At 45.4% G+C, this 21,300-nt stretch overlaps 1 protein-coding gene and 1 pseudogene across 2 annotated transcripts in view; both read right to left on the bottom strand.

The window, feature by feature from the left end:
• LOC135395988 (ABC transporter G family member 20-like) overlaps positions 1 to 21,300 on the bottom strand; it is a 255,295-nt gene that overhangs the window by 158,846 nt on the left and 75,149 nt on the right. For both annotated transcript variants that reach the window (XM_064627066.1, XM_064627067.1), the window contains exon 7: positions 20,248 to 20,346. In XM_064627066.1, the coding sequence (XP_064483136.1) occupies positions 20,248 to 20,346 (99 nt within the window). The remainder of the gene's footprint in view (positions 1 to 20,247; positions 20,347 to 21,300) is intronic.
• On the bottom strand, positions 305 to 1,187 carry LOC135395165 (uncharacterized; annotated as a pseudogene).

Here is a 21,300-nt window from a genome sequence, read left to right as displayed (position 1 = left end):
AGGAGGTGGAAATAGGTAAGGAAATCTGCGCCAATAATAGGCTGAGAGACGTCAGCTACCAGGAAGATCCACCGGAAGGCTCGTCGGAGGCCAAGATTGAGCGTCAGCGACCGCTGGGCATAAACCGGGATTTTCGATCCGTTGATGGCTGTGAGGGAGTAGAGAGGTTGTTGCCGCCTTTCGCAGCGGCTCGCGGGGATCACGCTCACCTCAGCCCCGGTATCAATTAAATAACGGCGAGCTGACGCTTGTTCGCGGACGTATAATAGGCGACCGGGAGAAGTGCTTGGACCATTGGTAGCCATCAATGATCCGCTGGCTGGTTTCCCTGGTGCCATGAGCAAGGAAGGAGGCAATGGTGTGCCTCGGCACCGAATCGACGATGGTACCAGCAAATGGGGGGGGGGGGGGCTCTGGTCTCTGGTGGCTGACCGGGAACGGGAACGTCTTGGACTGTGGTGAGCTCGACCTTGACGTCGCCGGCTGGAATCGCGTCGTGATGTAGAAGGCGCATGGGAGGCGGCTATGAGCGACGCGAGGGTACGGAACTCGCGGCAGAGGTCATCGATGGTGGCTTGTGGGTGCGAGCACGATGCCAACGGCGCGGGTTCCGAAGCAGGCTGGTGGGAGGACACCGCGGACAATGTTGGGCTTGCAACTTCGACAACGGCGTCGGCAAGCGTTGCCAGCTGGTCGAGGGACATGTCTGCCGCAGTAGCTAGGACCATTTGCACGTCTTGTGGAATCCTCTGGAGAAAAAGTTCACGAAGAATGGTGTCATCCAGGGAAGCAGAATTGTCGCCCAGCAATTGCCGCATACGCCGTAGCAACTGAGAGGGGCGGCGATCTCCAAGCTCCTCTTGCGAGAGCAGTTGCTGCAGACGGCAACGGCTGGAAGACTTTGTTCTCTCGAGAAGGGCCTGCTTGAGTTGATTGAAAGGTGTAGTGGGGGATGGATTCGCCAGGATGTCATAGATTTCGTCTGCCGCAGATGGGGTAAGGGCTGACATCACATGATAAAATTTGGTAAGTTGGGAAGTTATGCCGGCAAGGCGGAATTGAGCTTCGGCCTGTAAGAACCATACCGAAGGATTGCGGTCGAAGAACGGTGGTAGCTTCACGGAGGCAGCGGCCAATGAAGGCTGCGGTGAAGGGGCCGGAGCAGATTGACGGTCGCCGAGTGACATGGCGGGGCACGGGCCGAAGTTCCAGAAAGGAACTGTCCGGGTCACCAAATGTTGGACTCAGGCAAGAGACAACCGCTTGGTTTGGTGGCAGGAGCCCAACTGATGTTATTCTACGCGGGTTATGCCCGCACGTGAAACTGGATAACGATGGTGGCAGCGCTGGGGCTGCTACAAGCCCATGTCAGGTAGTACTGCAGGAACGAAACTGCTTGACGCCCTCGAGGGTCACGTGGCAATGTTCCTCACGTTGATTGGCTAGAATGCCACCAACTCTCCCAAGTTTTCGGCCAGCGACCGATTCGGAGCCACTCGAATTGGTCGTGCCGGCCGACTCGAACTCAAAAGTTGGTCATAGTTGGTGGAGAAAGTTGGCGCGAGTGAACGCACCCTTACTCAATGACTATACAAACACATTTGTGATTATGTGGTGGTAATCTGCACGACCTGTCGGGATAACACCTGTGTTTTGCGTGTGCGACCTTGCGCGCGAAGTTTGCATTCTTTGTAAGCGCGGCTAATTTTTGTTTGCGTCTTTCCATTGGTTCTCGGTCAATGAAGATAATAGAGAGTTTTAGTACATCGTACGCTGTCGCCTTTGCGCACGAAAGGGATACGTTAAAGGTCAGATATGCCGATTTTTATGTGCCGCAGAACTGAGCAATACTCGCGCTGTGTGTTGAGTACCGAACACTGAATATGTGTGCGAAATATCTTGCTCCAACTGTTCGTAGTTTTTTAGAAAACAGTTTTTTTAGTTCCCACGCCCGGCCGTCAGACCGTCGGCAAACCCTGCGCACCGACGTCACTGCTCTCGGTTTATCTGTCTTTGGCTTGGCATGGACTCTTGGCTTGGCCGCTTGGCTTCTTTCGTTTCGTCCTCTGTGCATCGTACATAAGCGAACAGCTGTTATGTTGTTGCTAAGCCGGAAACAAAGCATGTGAATATATATATATATTTTTTTGGCACGGCGTCGTTTGCAAAGTGCACTTCCTTGTTCTGAGCTTGCCTTTTATGGGCTGGAGCGATATGATACGTGATATGCCACGGCGAAGTTGTCGAAGATGCGACGGTGCTACGCTGTTAGAACAATTCATCGGAGCATTCAAGTGTTACCTATTATAAGCTGCCAAAAGACCAAGCAGTGCGAAGCTCTTGGCTGACAGTGGTGCCTGGTAATTTCCACTGCAAGGATTTCGTCAACAAATGTTATCATAGGTTACGCGCGACTCCAGAGGCAATTTGGAATATCGGCACGAAATCGTCTGATGAAAATCTGAGGTGCCCGACGCACAACATTTTGAACGTGCCACGGAGGATCAAGGCAAAAAACGAGAGCAAAAAAGGTAAGTCGAGGTTCAGATACAAAAAATAGCAAGCTTAATGAATCGATTGTGCAGCTGTCCTACTGCGCTTACTCTGATATAACCACGATTAACAACACAATAGTATTGATAGTATTGATAGTATAGTAATAACTTCTGAATTATCACAGGTGCACGCTGAAGTCGGAAGTGAAGCATGATCTGGCTTGCATCTGGTGCATGAGGAAATTGCTGACACTTTAGTTGCAGTCTACCTCCACCAACAGTTATGACAATGTGATGTTGTGATTTTAGTATTCACCTATGTTCAACTTTTCATGTGCACTCGCGTGCAGACATATTGACACCACTTTTAAATCTGCCCTCAAAGTTACAACCTGTGCTTTCAGGGTGGAAAACAAAGGTCACCATTCCGATTAGCTATTCTCTCCCAGTTCAAGCACTTTTGCTGTCTGGACACTGGTTCCTGTGGATGGGGTGTTACAAGCTTCACTGTCTGATATAGAAGCTACGTTACATTAGTTCAGTTAATTTGTCTTTTGCACATTTTTTTACTGTTACCTGGATTACTGTTGGACATACAATCCTTTGACACACTGAAGCTGATGTCGCCTCTGATAATGTTTTAGAATTTTCAATATCATCAACATCCATTGAGGAAGGTGCCTTTACTATCTGTGAATCTTTAATTGAAGAATAGCCCAGAATTCATGTTAACATCTACTCTTATTAATTCACTGTCTGTGTTCTGAGAGCTAAGAAAAATGGAAACTATTTATTTGTCACAACTTCACACTGGATGTGGTACTGGCTTGACACGTAAGCTAAAATACCTGGATTCTACAATAATTGTGTTCAACTTGGTGCATTACCGTGGGCAATGCCACATTCACTACATTTTTAGTGGGCCCGGTGCACAAATACTGTGTGCATACTGCATACATACATACTGTTCGATAGGCAAAAATACCTGAACAGTGCTGTGTAGTCTTTTTACCCAAAGTCCATACTCTTACTGCAAAGTCACAGCCCGTAGAACAGCAATGTGCAGGTATGCTGCGATAGAGATTCACAGCAGAAAGAAGACTGTTGAGAGCATCTAAATTTTAATGAGACGAGACTTTCGTGCACAAGGCTGCTCTTGTTAATGTCTAACATGAAGTTACAAAATCCCAGAATATATAAAACATGTTGTAATGTAGAGAGCGAGGGTTGGTACAGACATAAAAATAATTATACAATCATATATAATAAAATAAAAAGGGGATAGTACTCCCCCCTGAACTCAACTCGACAACTCAATAACTCTACTTATTCTCTACCTTACAACATATCATATATTCTGGAATTTTGTAACTAGATGTTCGACCTCAAGAAGTACAGCCTTCTGTGCGAAAGTCTTCTTTCTGTTGTGCACAATCATTATACAGTAAATACGACTATCCATTTCTTGTCATTAAATGCTGTTTCTTTTTTTTCGCAGTGATGAGCATCCATAAGGACACATGCCAGAAAGGGAGCCTCTTTGGGATGACAAACCCTCATCACCTCATGAGGATACAATAGTTGACGAATGGTTCTCAAGTACATCGAAACTTCAACAAATAATTCATGAAAAAGCCAGTCAGTGCTAGCACCAGGAATTGAACGTGGACCGTCCTGCTACCAGTCAGAGATGTTACATTTCAGGCGCTCATTGACTTTTGGTGAATTACTTGACTTTGTCCGAAGGTGGAGCTCGCCACATCTCATTTGCCTATCTGTTAATGTTGTGGCGTGTGTTGCGTTTTTCTCTTTGTGTGTTCCAGACTCAGAACGGTTAATTTGGATCAGGTCAGGTACGTTTCATTTAGACATGGCAAACATAAAGTGGTGTTTCTCAACACAACTTAGCAGTGGCCTTCATGCATTACTGCTACGGCCATTAAGCGTGAATGGAAAGCTGCACATTATGCATGATGTAAAACCCCAAGACTAGGGAACACGAAGGGAGAGACACAAACACGTCACTTTGTGTTCCCTAGTCTCGGGGGTTTACACATGCATCATCTTCACCAGCTCGCTTGCTTCCTAGCCATTTTTTCTGCACATTATGTTCACTCTACTTTTATCGTGTGCTATATAATCTTGTTCAAGTTCTGTCAAACGACGTGTAATGCTATAAAAAAATTCAGTACATTGTTTATGTGGGTTGAATGATAGCGCATGAATGCAGAAAGGGAACTGTCATGTTATGACAAGTGTTTACGTATTGTACATTTAACTACTAATTTTATTGGTTAGCTTTCGCTGGCGTATCATGTCAAGCCATGTTATATTAATTTGGAACATGTTCTTCTTAGTAGCCAGAGCAGCTGATACACAGTGAGAACATAGCCCATGTGTGTGTCTTTTCCACCGCTGCCCTTGGGTTTCCTCCCTGATGGCTAGACATGTCAGGGATAGTTTTCAGAACCGGTAGTTCCCGCCAAGTGTGAATTACTTTTCAGGGGATCATCACGTTGGCAGATTAAACATATGGTTTAAATTATTTGCAGGACAGGAATTGCGTAGCTTCACACAAATACTACTACTACGACGTAAGAGTGGTTTCAAATCTAGCTTTTTTGTGTTCCTGACATTATCGCACGAGATCTAGTATCCACTATGATCTATGCTATTTACAGATGCTATTTTATTCAGATGCTATTTACAAATCTGTGTTTTCTACTGAGTTGAAATGGGTAGTTTGTATCTGAAAGCCATAGTGAAACACAGGCAGCCAAGGACAGACTTTTGATGCCCTCGAGAAACACGGCAACACATTGCAGGGACTCTGGATGCTGCCTATATTTCCAGAACACACAGCTCAAGGCAGTGGTTAAATAACAAGTGGTTAGAGGAATCCAAGACAGTTGCATGTGTAAGCAGTCCGCTGTTGGATTTGCTTCTGTCTGAGATACGTTATCTCAAAGGGAACGCACGGACACACTCAGAATGATACTGGGGCTGCCTGTGAAATAGAATGAGGAGAGGGGAAGATATATAACCCTTTTTTCTTGTCTGTTATTCTGTTGGTTAAATTGTCATTTGCTTAGCAGCATATATGTGTATATTCCAGAGTCTGCTAATAAATATATCAGTTTAGAGCTAGCAGTCGCATTGCAGATGTTTCATCCTGTCCTTGGCTGCTTGTGTTTCACTATGGCCATGCTTGCTATTGCAAAAACAGAAAACAAAAAAAGTCAATAGAAAAACACGAAAAGAGCGACTAAAAAGCTGCCTGTTCTAGTGCTCACAAGGAGGCAATGCAATGAGGTAATATGTTCCATTCATGGACTGTGCATAGTAGTACATATCACAACGACAACCGATTATTCTTGAAGTACTTTGTTTTTTTTTTAGCTTTGTTTGCACAGTCTATTATTGCAGCTTTATGTGATTCCCCTCTTGAGATACTTTAAGATTGCTGATGCTGTGCAGTTTGTTAATTTTGAAACTGTACTGTGCTGAGGTACAAAAACAGAATTGTCATATCTGCATTTGAGCACATAGGAATACTTTGTAAGTACTTTCCTTCTTGACATTAATATTTGCACCAGGTCACAACATTGTTGATTGATGGAAAATGTAAATAAATATATTTATTTGCTTGCCAAACAATCCACAAATGTCTTCTTTTCTAGTGAGATATTCCCTGTTCCAGTGGAAATGTGGAAAACTTAAAGGGGCACACTGATGGTAGAGTCTAGCGTTGCTTTTTGCCACTTCACATATATTCACTGTTATTCGTGTGCACATGTAGGAATAGAAAGGTAGAGCATGCGCATAAAAAAATTTGTATGCAGCCACACATATGGTTCAGAAGATTAATTAGATGATGTCCGAGCATATATAATTGTGCTTCATGTGCAATGGGTAGGCTAACGGATTGCTTCCATGAAGCCTTTTTATTTATATTTTTAAATTATTTTTATAAATGTTATTTTTTATTTTATATAAATTCATATTACATGTTGTGTACTTATATTTTTATAAATTAAAAACTCAAATTACACGGCCCCTGTAAGAGTGCCCTTTTTAAATGGTTTGGTAACGTGTCTCAAACTGTAAAGGTAAGAGGCCATCGAGAATGCTGCAGACAAGGTTTCAACTTACATATTGCTTATCATGTCCTACATACAAAGTGATTTGTACAATAATTCTTGAGCACGGAATTAATTCTGAGGATGGCCAGTGATGTCACCCAGGACGACAAGTCACATAATTGCCTCTAACACTTTTAAAGTAGCACAGAAGTCATTTTAACATCCAGTTTTCTTCCTATAAAACTGTTAAGTTTGCCAGTAAGATGCACCATGCGAAGTAATTTACACCACAGAGTCATAATTATCGCAGAAATTGAATTTAAAATACGCCGCAAAAAGCGACCGTGCGCAACGGTGGTGAAGAGCAGTACCAGCCTGTGATCTGCCTGGAACCTCGCGCTGACGCTATAAGGAGAACGCTCGCTGATTGGCCTAGAGAAATGTTGTCTGCTACTCCGCAGTCGTCTGCTACTCGGCTGTTCGGGGTTCTGATAAAGCCTTTCTCCTTGCTCGGTAATGCTTCGGCCGCTCCTTCTATCCCCAATTCTCCGGGAAAACTGGCAAAACAGGTTTACGGCGGCAAAGGGACAATGCGCTGACCCCCACTGACCGGCAAACCAGAACGAGTCTCCTTATGCCGTCATCGGTGACGTGCCATCATACCTCCTCATCCTCGTTATACCTGGAGTGGCGAGTTAAGGGTGAAGGCGCGGAGCTACGTTTATGTGAGTTTTTTTCTAGGAAACAAATTGCACACATCAATACCTTTCGCGCTATTCGGTATAATGACACACACACTTTCATCAGATGTCTTAATCTGAAATTTTTTTGGATGGCCCTCTGTACTCCTTTAAACCCCATGGGCTGAGTTGTGAATTGAAAGAGCACTCTACAGAAGGATAAGGTGCACCTGATTTCCAGTATCTATGCTATGCCCTAACTCTTCAGACACCACATTTCTAAAAACACCATTTCTAAGTGGCAATATGTGCTCTGGTACTTCTTTTGCGTCTGCATAGTGTGCAACCACATGGCTACTGGAGCTTTCGTGTGCATGTTTTTGTGCGACGGTGCTCATTACAAAGAATATCCAGATGTTAGACATAAAATGCAGTAGCTTGTAGCGTGCCACACAACGCAGCGTGGGGGTGTGATTCAAAGAAAGCTTCTGGAAAATGCACAGAATCCCACAAAAAGTTTAAAATGTGATTTGAATTTCGTTATACGTCTCTCGTCGTTACATACCATCGTCGACGCTGTTGCGCATTGATAAATCGTACGTAAAACTTGTCCCATAGCAGTATGCGGTTTCTCAAATACATAGCACAATTTTTTCCTGCAGGAATAAAACGCTGTCGGCATTTTCTTGCTAACACGGCTGTCGACACGTCAGTCTCTACAATGGGCAAGTGCTGTAAAGGGGCTAACGCAGACTGACTTGATACAAATTGTACATGCTCGATCGCAAAACACAAACGACGAATTCCAGTCACAACATCGCACAGAGGTTGGTTCGCGAATGAGTTCGCAGCTGCTGCACTGTTTAGTTATCGCGGAACGGTGGAACCGGGCTGTCCGTCATCTTCAAGCACAGATACGTGAAGCCGCGAGAAGCCGTAGCTGAAATCCACTGACAAGTACGAAGGCGCGTACACGTCACAATACCCGTTCGGGTGCATCTACGTCATAAAAATGGCTGCGCCCATGTGTGTTTCGGAATGAATTTTTCTATTTTTTTTGACATGGTACTGTACCCAACTGAGAGAATGAAGGTGCATTTTGGGGAGAGCTGGATGTGGGCTTTCAGAATATCACAACCGTTTCGACTATTTGGGATATCGGCATAGCTGGCCTTTAATGGTTCCTGCGCGCCCATATCAGGGAGAGGGCTTCGCGCAGTGCGCAGAACAACCAACGCTATCCCTTACGCACGCAAGTGATAACGTAGGATGTAGTAAAACTCTCTAATAGAGAGTTTTAGTGCATCGTACGATATCACTTTTGCGTACGTGAGTGATAGCGTGGATGTTATGTGCAATGCACGAAGCTCTTTAATTTCGCGCGTGCGCAAAACCACCAACGCTATCCCTTACGTACGCAATCGCAATAGCATACGATGCACTAAAACTCAATAATTTCTTGATCCACCATAATCCGTAATAATCTGTAAAGCCAAATTTCACTGAGAAGTTAGAACAACTGTTCGAAATTTGAAAAAAAAGAAAAGAAAAGAAAAGAGAAAGTAAACCAGGAGTTTCGTATGCATGTATCACGCTAAAAACGAAAAAACAACAACAAATAAAACAACAGCAACAAAACATTATTTCGAGGAAGTCGTATTCTTTACTCGAACAATCCATGTGTAGAGTTGAAGGGTATCAATTTGACACATAGGGTTGAATTTTTCGTCCAGTCCGGGGAAAAATGCGAATGTAGGTTGGCAGCTTTGGTCAGTGTACCAGAACTATGGTGAGCTAGAATGACTGGTGTGCTTACCGGCCTGTCCAATGCATGGGAGCGCTTGGTCGCGGCCTTGGCACTCGACCACGTGCGATTGTTTACATGGATGCGCTAAAGCTCGCCGCGCGCCTTGCGGAAGGATTTTTGTGGGGATCCGAGGTACTCTTCTGTTTCGTATCACATGACCTTTCCGAGAAATGCAGAGGACCGCACCGCGCCGGCCGAGAAACGGAACAGTGTCGATGGATGGTTTATCAAGGGCATCACGAGCTCAGTGCAAGGTCGTTGCTCGCTGAGGTTATCTCTCACTCTCTTGCAATTGATAATTTGTTGCTTACAACAATGATCATAAGCGATGCAACAGTTCTCGGTCTGTGCATATCGCCGTATTCTCGCTTAGGCTTGAGGGATATTTGCGCTTCGGGGAACCCTTCGAGTTGGATTGGCAATGCGTTGGGCGTTCGCTCGCAGCGCGTGCACAATCTATAAGCAACTTGTCCAACTTGTACCCCGTCGAAAAGCTGATAGCCTCCTCAGCCGGAATTGAATCCATAACCTGACCCCAAGCAACTGAGGGTTTTAGTAAGGGGGCCTCCATAAATCACTGATTGTAAAATACACGTACAGTTCGTTAGACGAAGTGCAATGGCTATTCCTTGTGTGTTCTAGCTGTGCTTGTTTTCTCGCATTCGAAATCGGCTATCGCATAAGGACCGCGTCCATACGCAAGTATGGAAGGATTGTGTATCGAAGGGAAGGGATGGGCCGTTACAGGACCTCACAGTATTACCCGAGACAGCACGGTGTCAATAGAGAAAGCCAGCAGCAACAAATCGTATATTTTCTCATTTCACACAGTTTTCAGAAACCGTTTCTCGAAGTGATTCACAGGTTAGAACGCAGGAGTCATATTCGTGCGTAGTGCAAGAATTAAGGGTTTGTGATGCGTATTCTTTGGCGTTTTATTAGGCCGGTAAGTGGCCGGGATAAGTAGGGAAGCGCACCAAATGTGCGGATAAACACTTTTCCACGGTTTAATCATGGGTCAGATAAACCTTCGTCGCTTCAGACACTGACCGGATGACAAACGTAGGGCCGCGCAGTGCTTTACAGACGATTGCCTCATCAAATACCGCGATCATATGTACTACACCGCAATGTAGTTGATGCGATATAAATTACATCTAAGCATGCGACATTATCTTCACTTGTTATCCCTTAACGATAAGCAACCCGACGTTTCGTTGCTTTTCTATTCATCCTGTTCTGAACCCCTTAGCTGGTGTACGTACAAGTGAAAAGAACTTCGGCGATAATGTGCCAGCTGTTCACAGTCACATCATAACTAATGCTTGTTGCTCGCTATTTTCAAGAAATGAGACTCCGTGTAAGAACCGAAGGAAGTGTGTTTGGGGAACCCACTCATTGTTTTAGCTCGTACAGACTTATGTGTACATCTCGCGCTTTTTTTATTGTACACACCAGCATATAAGGCCAATAAAATTTCGTTATATATAACTGGTTTGTTGAATGCCAGTATTCAATAGCAAGCAATGGAAGAGCGTCGCTAAAGTTGGAAGTAAGAACGACAAGATAAAATCTGCAATAAAATAAACATTATACCGTCCTTGGTTTCTGAATATTCACCAGATAACAATGCCGAATTTCTGAAGAAAAAGACTATAAATTATGGAACAGCGTCGTTTGCAGCGGACACAGAAAAGTTTTCTTAAGATGACGAAAATAGCAGCCGCGCTCGGCATGTATCATGATACCTGATAACAGCGCGACGATGTCTTTCTGGAAATGATAAAGATTAGTGAAGTTACGGGGGGTAACTTCTGAATGCTGTATCAAAATAGGACGGTATACACTGTCTGCGTAGCATAAAAGGTGGTGGATACTTCCGAGCGACCTGCCTGCTTGTCTGGCGGCACATGCTACTCTGGGGCGAGGGAGGGGGGGACGTTCTTGAGCGACTTCATAGGCAATTGAGCTGACATTTGTCTTAAAGTGTACGAGGAAAGCCCAGCCTCAGACAGCACTGCTTCCTCCGAGATTCGAACCCGGGTCACCTACCAGTCTCGGCATGCCATGTCAGCAAAAAGGGCACCTCACATTCTAACGCATAGTGACCCCCAGCACCAGGACGGCCGCCGCAGATTTACCAGCGTACACGGAGTGGCACGGACTTGACCCGCTTTGGGGTTGCTGGTTCTGCTGGAGCTATCTTCCAAAATTTGGGCGGATTTGTAGGAAGACATCTGCTCCTGAACACTAAAGTTATGAAAGTTCTCTCTCTCTCTCTTTTATAATTAATTATGTACTTTGCGAACTTGGCTGCTCTGTGGTGGCGTCCATGAAAGCAAAGTACAGGTCACTGCTCAGCATGGAGGGAACACTAGGAACTGTTGCGCTGAGAATGCGCCCTCGTTTTGAGAGACGCTCACCTCAGCCAGTAGGACGAGTCTATTCTGCTGGAACTGTTTTTGTTTTCCCCTTTGGTACAGGTACCAAAGGGGAAAACAAAACAAGGTATCTACACCCCAAGCAGCACAATGTACTGAAAGTCGAGTGCAATAGGGGTGGACGGTATGTGTCTTATCAATGTTCCTTAGTTTCAAGAGTATGTTCAAGGTCTTCCACCTACCCGTCCACCCCTATTGCACTCGACTTTCAGTACATCGTGCTGCTTGGGACTGTGTCACTGCCCTCCTCCTTTCCCGGCTTTTCGCGATGCAATAATCTTAAAGAATATGAAGACCAATACACAAAAATGATCCTGAAATTCTGTTTCACAGTTGATATATAATCAGAATGAGTCAGCTGGACTAGAAAGCATACCATGCTTTCTAATCCAGCTGATTCATTCTGATTATATATCAACTGTGAAATAGAAAGCTTGTTGCATCGCGAAAAGCCGGGAAAGGGAGAGAGCAGTGACATACCGCCGTATTCTTGAACAAGCCTCGACTCGACGCTCCGCCTCGATTCCAACGAGTGGAGGAAAGTGGCGCTGCTCCACTCGAAGAGCCCATGCGTTTCATGAACCCGCTTCGGGGATTCCTCCGCCAAGGCGCTCCTCGAGAAACCGTCCTCGAATAAAGCTGTAGTCTCGTCCCCAGCCGTCTTTCGGGACCACTCGGAAATGTTAATTATCGTGCTTAAAACACACTTATGGCACGAAAAATAAATGTAATTCTTTACTTTATTTCGACCAACCTGCATTACAAATACAAACACAAAGGTCTGCAAGTGTTTGAAGAAGGGTGCAGGTGTTTCGAACAGGAAACAGACTGATAAGTTTCCTAGTTTTCTGGTCTGGCAATTACAACCACAACGGCAGCAGATAGCCTAATGGCATGGTCACCTCGTATCAAATAATATGAAAGATGATGTCACTGCTTGTCACTCTCCTATTATGTTACAATATGTGGCGTGAATGACTGTTTGTTAGCGGATGGGTACGTTTACCCAACGCGTTGAGAGTAGCTATAAACAATCAAACGAACAAAACAGAGTTTACAACTACATCCCGAGCAAAGAATCGGGGAGACCCTTCTTGGGGAGTCACCGCGAGCATGTCGTACGAAGTTTTATGGCCCTCATTCGCGCTCTGCCTAAACGGTAGCGCCTGTTATCCCACCCAACAAACGGAGTTCGTGCTATTGGAACAACAACTGCAAAAAAAAAAAAAAAAGACGAGAGAAAAAAAAAACATGAATGGAAGATTTGTTGAGCCGTTTCGGTGATAGCTGGAGACAGAATAGCAGGGGTCGTGCCAGCTTGATACAGTATAAAGATTACGGAAAAACATTGAGGAGGCAGATCAGATGTTTATTTTTTTTTAGATATCCAGTCAATGCACTGTTTCTTTTTTGCACCACTTTTTGCGTGAAAACATCCTTCAAACACACCTTCTTTGTGCGAAATAGCGCGACAGAAGGAAAATTTATTACACCTTGTCTTGAAAAGTGTGCTTGCGAGAAGGTGTGGGATTTTGTCCACAACGCGGCACATCGTCGTTTCTGACACATTCACAATGTCTCCCGTGGCAGTTTGAAAAGTCCTAACGCCATAAAATCACATGTCGACGGGCAGCTGTAGCACAGGAGGTAGAGGCAGCCCACGATTGCACACATTTTCCTCCAGCGGCAATGTATCCAAAAGGCTTCGTACGGTTGTCTTCATGAAGCGGTACCGTATACCATATGAGGAACTCGTGATCATCAAATTAGTCAAAAGGAGTTTGATGGCCCCTTATTGAACGTTGTCGCTCAGTTGTAATGTTGTCAGCACCCAGTTAAAGGCCATCGTGGCACAAAACGCAGTCGATGGACGCAGTGAACGGCCTGTCTTCCGCCATTACACCAGCCAAACACGAGTTGAGGAGCGTTCTCGAGGTAGCACCGATGCTACCTCGAGATTTTCGAGGAATGCACGGAGGAATTCCTCCACTCGAGGAGCGTTTCGAGTCAAGGTCGATTTATGAAGCGCAAAACCGGCCTCGAGGAGCAGCTCGAGTCGAGTTTCGAGTCGAGGCTCGTTCAAGAATACGGCGGATAGTGTATAAACCCTGTTCTGAAATCGTAAGCAAAAACCACTGCTTCTACGACGAAGGTATAAAAGAGACAGTGCTCCTACAGGATGTGACTTTCTGTCTAAACAGGATCTCACCTACTACCTCTAGTACGATGTTCGCGACAAATACATAGTGCACCCCGACTTTTGCTTGTCAAACGACGCGATTACATGTTATGAGGTAAATAAGGAGATGTTCTTCAGCTTGCATAATTTGATATCAAGAATTGGGTGAGGTATCTGGCTGATTTTCCAAATACTCTGCATCTATTAGTACACGACGCTGTTTTTGGAAATGGCGCCTTAAACAAAACTTCAGGGGCATGAGTATGGAAGGATTTGTGTGACTTTCAGAGCGTGTATCACGATGGTCAGTCTGTCGCGCCCAAAACTTTATACATTGCGCACCAGTGTATCATTGCATTATACCACAAGCGCATCATGTTGGGTTGTACAACAATGGCGTACGTAACAAATCCAGCAGCCAAAATTTTAGCAGCCTTCCAACATGTCTCAAAACGGAGGTATTTTATTACCAAACAGGGGCTGGGCATATACAGACAAGCAGCAAACGAGTACCCTGCTGTGAATGCTAACTATACACCTCAAGTATACCTTTATGACTATCGAAGTCACTTCCATATACATTAATTTATAGACAACGTATCTGTGTGATGTACCCAAGGAGACTGGAATGGAATGCCTTTGTGCTACCTCACAAAACATGTAAGAGCTTCACACAGAATTGTACATAACAAACATACTCTACTAAAGTTACTTTACCTTAAGTGCTCTTGGGAGTAACTTGTTATCTTACAAATACTTTTAAAAGGCATTGTTTAGTAACTTGACTTGAATACTTTTTTAGTATATTCTACAAGCTTGCAGCAGTGAAAGTCCACTCCATTCCTCCCTTTTGTTTATTTATTGTTTTTTTTTCCTTTGACTTCTATATGACTAGGCGAACACCCTCTCGAAGAAAGTATGTAACTACAAGGTCATTAATTACCTAAAATTCATTAATTAACCTCTTTAGTTAGGGGATTTCGCGCAGAAGCGATGTAGCAGAACCAGAGATATTCCTTATCCCAAGAAGAAAATTATCTCCCGATTATCCCAAGAAGGAATCGATCCCAAGCAGCACAATGTACTGAAAGTCGAGTGCAATAGGGGTGGGCGGTATGTGTCTTATTAATGTTCTTTAGTTTCAGGAGTCTGTTCAAGGCCTTCCACCTACCCGTCCACCCCTATTGCACTCGACTTTCAGTACATTTTGCTGCTTGGGGAAAGGCATTGAAGCGCTGCCTTTACCAGAACATTCCAAAACGCGAACTCCTCCGTCCGTCGTAATCATATCTCCGAAACGTGACGTATCAGCACGCCCACATTTTTTTCTCCCTCCCCCTGTATCTGCCAGATTCGTTCAATTTCGGCCATCGCGGAAACTCCCTGGGGCTCCAAGGTGCTCTTTGCGCATGCGGTCACGTGGCCTTGAGGGCGCAAGAAGCGGCAGCGGGCCGAGCCCTTGGTAGCCACCTATCGACAGGCCCGTCGTCACGACCCGGTTTCAGTCGCCGTTCAGCACACCATTCATTCTAGGTCACCATACCAGAACGAGACCTGTGCGCCGCCGACTCGCGTCGCCGTCTCCGCCGCCGCTGGCGCCAGCCCGGCGCGCCGATGGGCTTAATCCTGCTTAATCCAGTTGGAGGGTTTTGCATACTAAAGTAATCCAGTAATTTGATCAAGTTGGAGGGTTCTCTTCTTGTGGCAGCGTGTCGAAAGAGCAGACGTAGAGACAAAAAAAAAAAGATGTCTGGCAGTTCTGCTTTTACGGAATAATAAACTACTCGAGTTTATGCGCTTGATGGCTCCTCGCGAATAACCAGGCGATTGCTGCGAACAAACCATGTTAAACGCCGTTCACCTGCCGCAATGGTATGGCATAGGTTAGCATTTGCAGGCTCGCGCCGCCGGCGCTGCTGCCGCCGACCGAAAAACCTGCCTGGCGCCACCGCCGCCGATCAAAGTGCCATCGGCGCACCGGTCTAACCAGAAGCAGACGCTATGAGGCGGTTGTCTGCCGTCCGCAGATAGGAAGGCTCGCGCCGGCTGCATCACACGAACGGCATAACACATCGAGGGTTTAAGTGACCCAACGCGCATTGGCTACACGAAGACGTCATGACCCATCCTGAGGGAACGCAAAGCCAAGAAGATTCGAAAGTTAGGGAACACGAAGCCGAGGCGCCCAGTCCAAGAGATGAATGTGGGTGAACGAACAACTACGCGAGCACGAAGCCGTGACCATGCGATGTAAACGCGTCCCAGACGTGTGTACTTGAAACGAATACGCGTCCGTCGGAGTTTGCACTGGTCAACGTGGAGTTTGCGGAGAAGTTTGCGCAGAAGTTCCCGAATGACGAATTTGGACATGTTTGTGACGTTCATGATAGGCTGTGGTTTTGGACCGACGTGGCGTCCGCACGCGCGAAACAGCAAACTGTTGCGTGTGGACGACACAGCTGTCGTCATGACGCTGTCACGCTGTCACGACGCTGTCACTTCTTCGCGCATGGCTGTGAAAAAGGCGTGAATATTTTTTATGCGAAAAATATTGCGTACAGAGAATTTAGTTTGTATTAGTCGTCAAATCATATTGCATCCTTTCGTAATGCGTTAGAAACTGGAAATCTTTCAGCTGGCTCTCTGAGCTCCTTTAAAACATTCATCACGCCTTGAAACGTGCTCTTTTCCGGCAGGGAGGGAGTTTAGTCCATCATTGCGGTCCTCGAGAGCGGGCGTCACAGAATGGCCATTGTCGTGCAAGGTGTCCAGTCATTGTACTTTTTTGTTCTACACTTTTCAGTTTGTAAAAGAGGCATTTTGCAAACAAACACTTTTTATTCCGTATGCCTAATTTGAAGATGCAGTAGTCATGTTGGGTGAGAGGTTTTCTTTGGTTTTTGACAGAATGCATCCCCCTGAAATGCTCTTTTCTGTTGAACGTGCCACTTCAAATGGTGTTTCAGGTAGAATACGCACGTTGGGAGAATAACGAAGGAAACTCCCTACTGTATGGCGCCAAACCCACACCAAAATTGTGCGTGCTGTAAGACAATACATTTTCAGGGAGAAAGTGTAAAAAGAAAATTGCGTGCTGTCCGAAAGTGCGCATAGGCTTAGTGTTACACTTACTTGTGGTCTTAAACGTGGGCAACGTGTGTGTTTCTCATTACCGTTCTTTCAACATGCTGCTGACCAGCTATAGACAACTGCCTTATTTTGGGAACAGACATCCTGTTCCCCACATGGGCAGCCCAATCAAGTAGTACGCTATACTAGACATTAAAGGGACTATGAAATTTCCCGAACCCCCATACTTTTTTCGCTGGAAACTGTTCTTCCCGCCGAGAAACTAATATGCCACAAATTTTTCCGGACGAAATTTCTCCACTCTGTGAGGAGCGCTCTCTCGAAATGTCTCTTCCGCGTTCCTCCTCTCCCGCGCACATTCTCCCGTTGATGGTGTAACTGTACGGACCGCACTTCTGTCCCCCGTTACGTCACCGGTGTTGCGCAATGGCAAGTAATGCTGCAAGCCCGCTGTAGCTGGCGCCGTCCAGTCGCACATAGAACACACACATAGGTCACAAGGTCGCTGGTGGCGTCTGAGGGTTGAAGTTGAAGCATTACGTTTTCTTTGTTGGAGGCGTTCGGATAGCACGCTATAATGAACAGCTTTTTGTGTGTGAATCGTTTGCTACAGTTGAGCTTGCAAGTATGACATGTGAGCTGTACTTTTTCATCGAGTGTATTCGTCCTCTGCTCTGTAGCCGTTCACAACAAGTACCTCCGTGGCTTTGAGAGTTTTGCTGACGAGTTACGTGGGCCTCTAGCGATTCACCGCAACGTGTATTGGTTGTATCGCCGTCACCAATGGAAAGTGTCTGGTGGTTGCTTGGCGTTGCAGTTATATTTATGTCAGTTGCAGTTACGTTTACGTGTTGGCAATCTGACAACGAAGGAAGTGCGTTGTGAAGTGCGACTGTGATATTTGGAAGATGCCCTTTGTTGCTCGTTTTGTTTGCGCAAATTATCGTAAAAGACTGGGTGGTCTAATGTTTTGTTTTACTTTGTTTCAACTCGTGTTCTTCGTCATCATTACTATTATTATTCAAAGCAGCTTCGCGCATTCAGGCGATTTTGATTTACTCTGCATTTATTGTTCTACAGATGGCTGTATTTCCTTCCGCCGAAGGACTTCTTGTTTGCCTAAGATTATGTTTCATGCAATAATTTATTTATGAGCACGTCACGTATTCTGTATTCAATGTTGAGCACGTCGTAAGTCTGAACATTTAGCATTGCCAACAACCATGCCTACAACACGCAGCTGTAGCGTATTGTGTAAGAGTATTCTGCACATCGTCACTGCACATCTGATAAGTGTTTGTCGTTTAACAAATTTATTGTTCAACCAGGTTTCCAATACTGTGTAGTACATCCCTAAGGCTGGGGGACACAATCTCATGACACCAGTTCGCCTGCTTCATGCCCTCTTATATTGTGTTACGTAAGCTTGAAGTCACCAGTTGAGGTAACTGGAAAGTAGCAAAAAACCCCAGTACTGACGTAGCAAGCCCAATATTTTGCAATTAGAAAAACGACAAGTAATTGGTCTGCTTGTGGGTCTTCTGGCGGAAATCTGCTTTCTTTGTGAAAGGACTGTTCCATTTGCCACTGGGACAGAGTCCTCGCTATGCAGGCTCCTCCGACGGTGTAGGCACACTTGTATGTGCGTCAAGGACGAGGGCATCAGGCTCAAACAGCTGAAACGTCGACATTTAGCTCAAATAGTACAATAACTAAGACCTAACATCTACATATACACATTATATGCTATACATGCATAATATTTATTTTTAATAGAACACAGGATATGTTCTATTTTACATTGTCACACCTCATCTAACAACTGTATTGGCACCAGTGTTACCAGCAAATAAGGGCTGAAGTAGCTGCACGGCCTTGCAGGATGCCCAGATCAAGTTGAACTGGCTGAACACAGCAGTACACCGGTATGATAATGGTTGGTAGGGTTATTTTTTGGTAATGTGAAACAAAGCGCAGAGTTGTAGCAGGAACAAAATCTCATGAGGACATAGTGCATCAAAGGTAGGTTCCCTTAATTTAGAGGTGACCTGCAGAGCACTTGCTGGAGTTGTCCTGGCATGTTACCCTGGTGAAAGACTTCAGCTGCCATACACATGGGCTGCCCTGATTTGAGACAATAAAATAACACAGTATACAACTCCAGTTCCGGTGAATGATGTAATCTAACTGAGCAATGATTATAAGATAAGAACAAGAAACAAGAAGTGTAAACAAGAAAATGTCCCCCTCAATATTATATTTGTGCACATGATAAAACAAACTGTAAAAGGTTAAAAAAAAACTTGTGAACAATATACAGAGCCCGAATGGTAGGCAAGTCACGGCATTAAAGAGGAATATGGAAAGGGGGTGAACAGCATTTGTCTGCTCTGAATAGTGGGTTACAATGATCATGCTGTCTCACCTAAGAGGTTTCAGGCTCCGCTGATTAAGTCACCTGTGAACATGAAAGTGAAGAGAAAAGAACGGATACGTATGTTCAACATATTACATAAATATTCTGTTGAAGTATGGTTTCTAAGATCATGCTAAACGAGGTGTACTTTTATCAACAGTGCACCACCTGAGTTTAGGGACTAGATTCGGTAACTTCTATTTTCTTTTTTTACTCTCTTTGTGCCGTAAGCGGCGGCAAGGTTCAGAGTCACGCAGATGAGAATTAACCCATTCACGCAATCCTGAAATCTATGACAGCATTTGAACCACACGGACTGAGAGACCTTTGTTAGCCCCAATAACGAAAAATACTCACACCTTTGCGCCGTTTAGGTGGATGTTCTCGCTTCGGTGTGGACAGGTCGCTACACCTTGATTCAGACGACACTGAGCTCGTTATCCAGTACGTTGAAGAGATTCAGCGTACCCTTCGTAAATTCTATCATGCAAATGTCCGCTAAAACCACGAGCAGTCGATGGCACCACATCGTCTTTCCACTCCGGCCGTCCGATTGCTTCGTGGCATCAAAAGCTGTCCGTCTCGTCACTTGGAAGACATTGGATAACAGGCGAATATTGACGTAAATTTGGAAAACCACAGTATGCGACTGCGACCATCGCGCGGAAGCTGCCGTCATGGAGATTTCCACTCCCGATGAACGCATACGCGGGATCCTACGGCGCATGCTCCTGGCGGGATCCTTTGGCTCGGCAACACGTCACGATGACGTGTTGCCGAGCCGGCCGTGGTCCCGTCAAGTTGCCCGCTGTGTCTCCGCTCCGCAGCTCGCCACGGCGCGGCGCCAGCTGTCCTCCCTTCGCCGCTCCGTTGAAATTCGCTCCCGAGAATACTCCTCGCGTGATGAAGGTAAAATTTTGGTTCTAGACTCGGGAAAAGGTTTTCTTTCTGATGAAAACGAGAAAAAAATCATTTCATAGTCCCCTTAAAATCTGACAGCGTACAGCAAAAAAAAAACATTTTGTTCCTGTGTGGCGATTGAACGTCAGCATCTTACGTTGAGATAAACAGCAGAGAGTGACGATTTGCCCCACTTGGATTTCATTTCAGATGGAGAAAGTTCGCACCAGACCTTGCCGCTCTTCATTATTCCAACCTGTTGAAAGAAGTCACTTATTCAAGTTGCTGGCATTGATTCATGAATAGTGCATTGACACTTCCTTCGCAAATAGGTACGTTGCTTACTTAGAAAAGACATGGCTGTACCTATAACAATTAAGCATCGGTAGCCCAGTCGATAACTGGTTGGCTTGCTGAGCTCAAGACCGCGGGCTGAGTCCCGGCTGGGTACGGTAGCAATGTCAGGGAGGAAAACATTGCTTCCTGCACCGTGTGTCGGAGATTTCCGGCGCACGTCAGAATAACCCCAGGTGATCGAAATTATCAATAGTCCCACCCTGCGGCACGTGCTGTATATAGCAACACAACTGTCGACGTACTCACCTTACGTGTAAATCTACTCCCAATTATTTGAAGTTCTATCCACGCTACTTCGAGCAAATCTCTCAGTCAAGTGACGTTGCTCCGGTAAGCGCGCCACGAGCAAGCCATATTGGACTCGTGGAATGCTTAAGAGGGAGGCGAGAAAAAAAACTTTCGTCCGGTAACGGAGAAGGTAGATCGGTTACAAGTGGCCAGAACAGTGTATTCCTGTCTTGTAGCCCTTAATCAGTTAGAGAATACAACAGAAAACGGAAACGTAATATCCGAAATCACTAGGGAGTCTTAGGCGAATGTAGAAGATACACTGTAACGTTTCCGGAAACATAAGCCAATCGCCTGGTTCCATTGGAGTGGCTGACGTCACGTTACTGATATCTGATTGACTAACAGCGATACGGAGTCTGGATCGGAGCGCGATTACGATTTTGTAAAACCCCCTAATGACATAACGTTGTTCCTTGACAACATGCGTAACGTGCAGCTTTTGTGTTAATCTTCCATTCGATAAACAGAACAACAGCAACTTTATTATGAAATGATTAATGGGGAGTTTCATCGCTAGGGGCGATACTCTACCCCATTGCTGGTGGTGATGCGGGGAATGAAA

Source organism: Ornithodoros turicata, chromosome 5 (genome assembly GCF_037126465.1).
Source record: "Ornithodoros turicata isolate Travis chromosome 5, ASM3712646v1, whole genome shotgun sequence".
Lineage (NCBI taxonomy): Eukaryota > Metazoa > Arthropoda > Arachnida > Ixodida > Argasidae > Ornithodoros > Ornithodoros turicata.
This window is presented reverse-complemented; position numbering and strand designations above follow the sequence as displayed.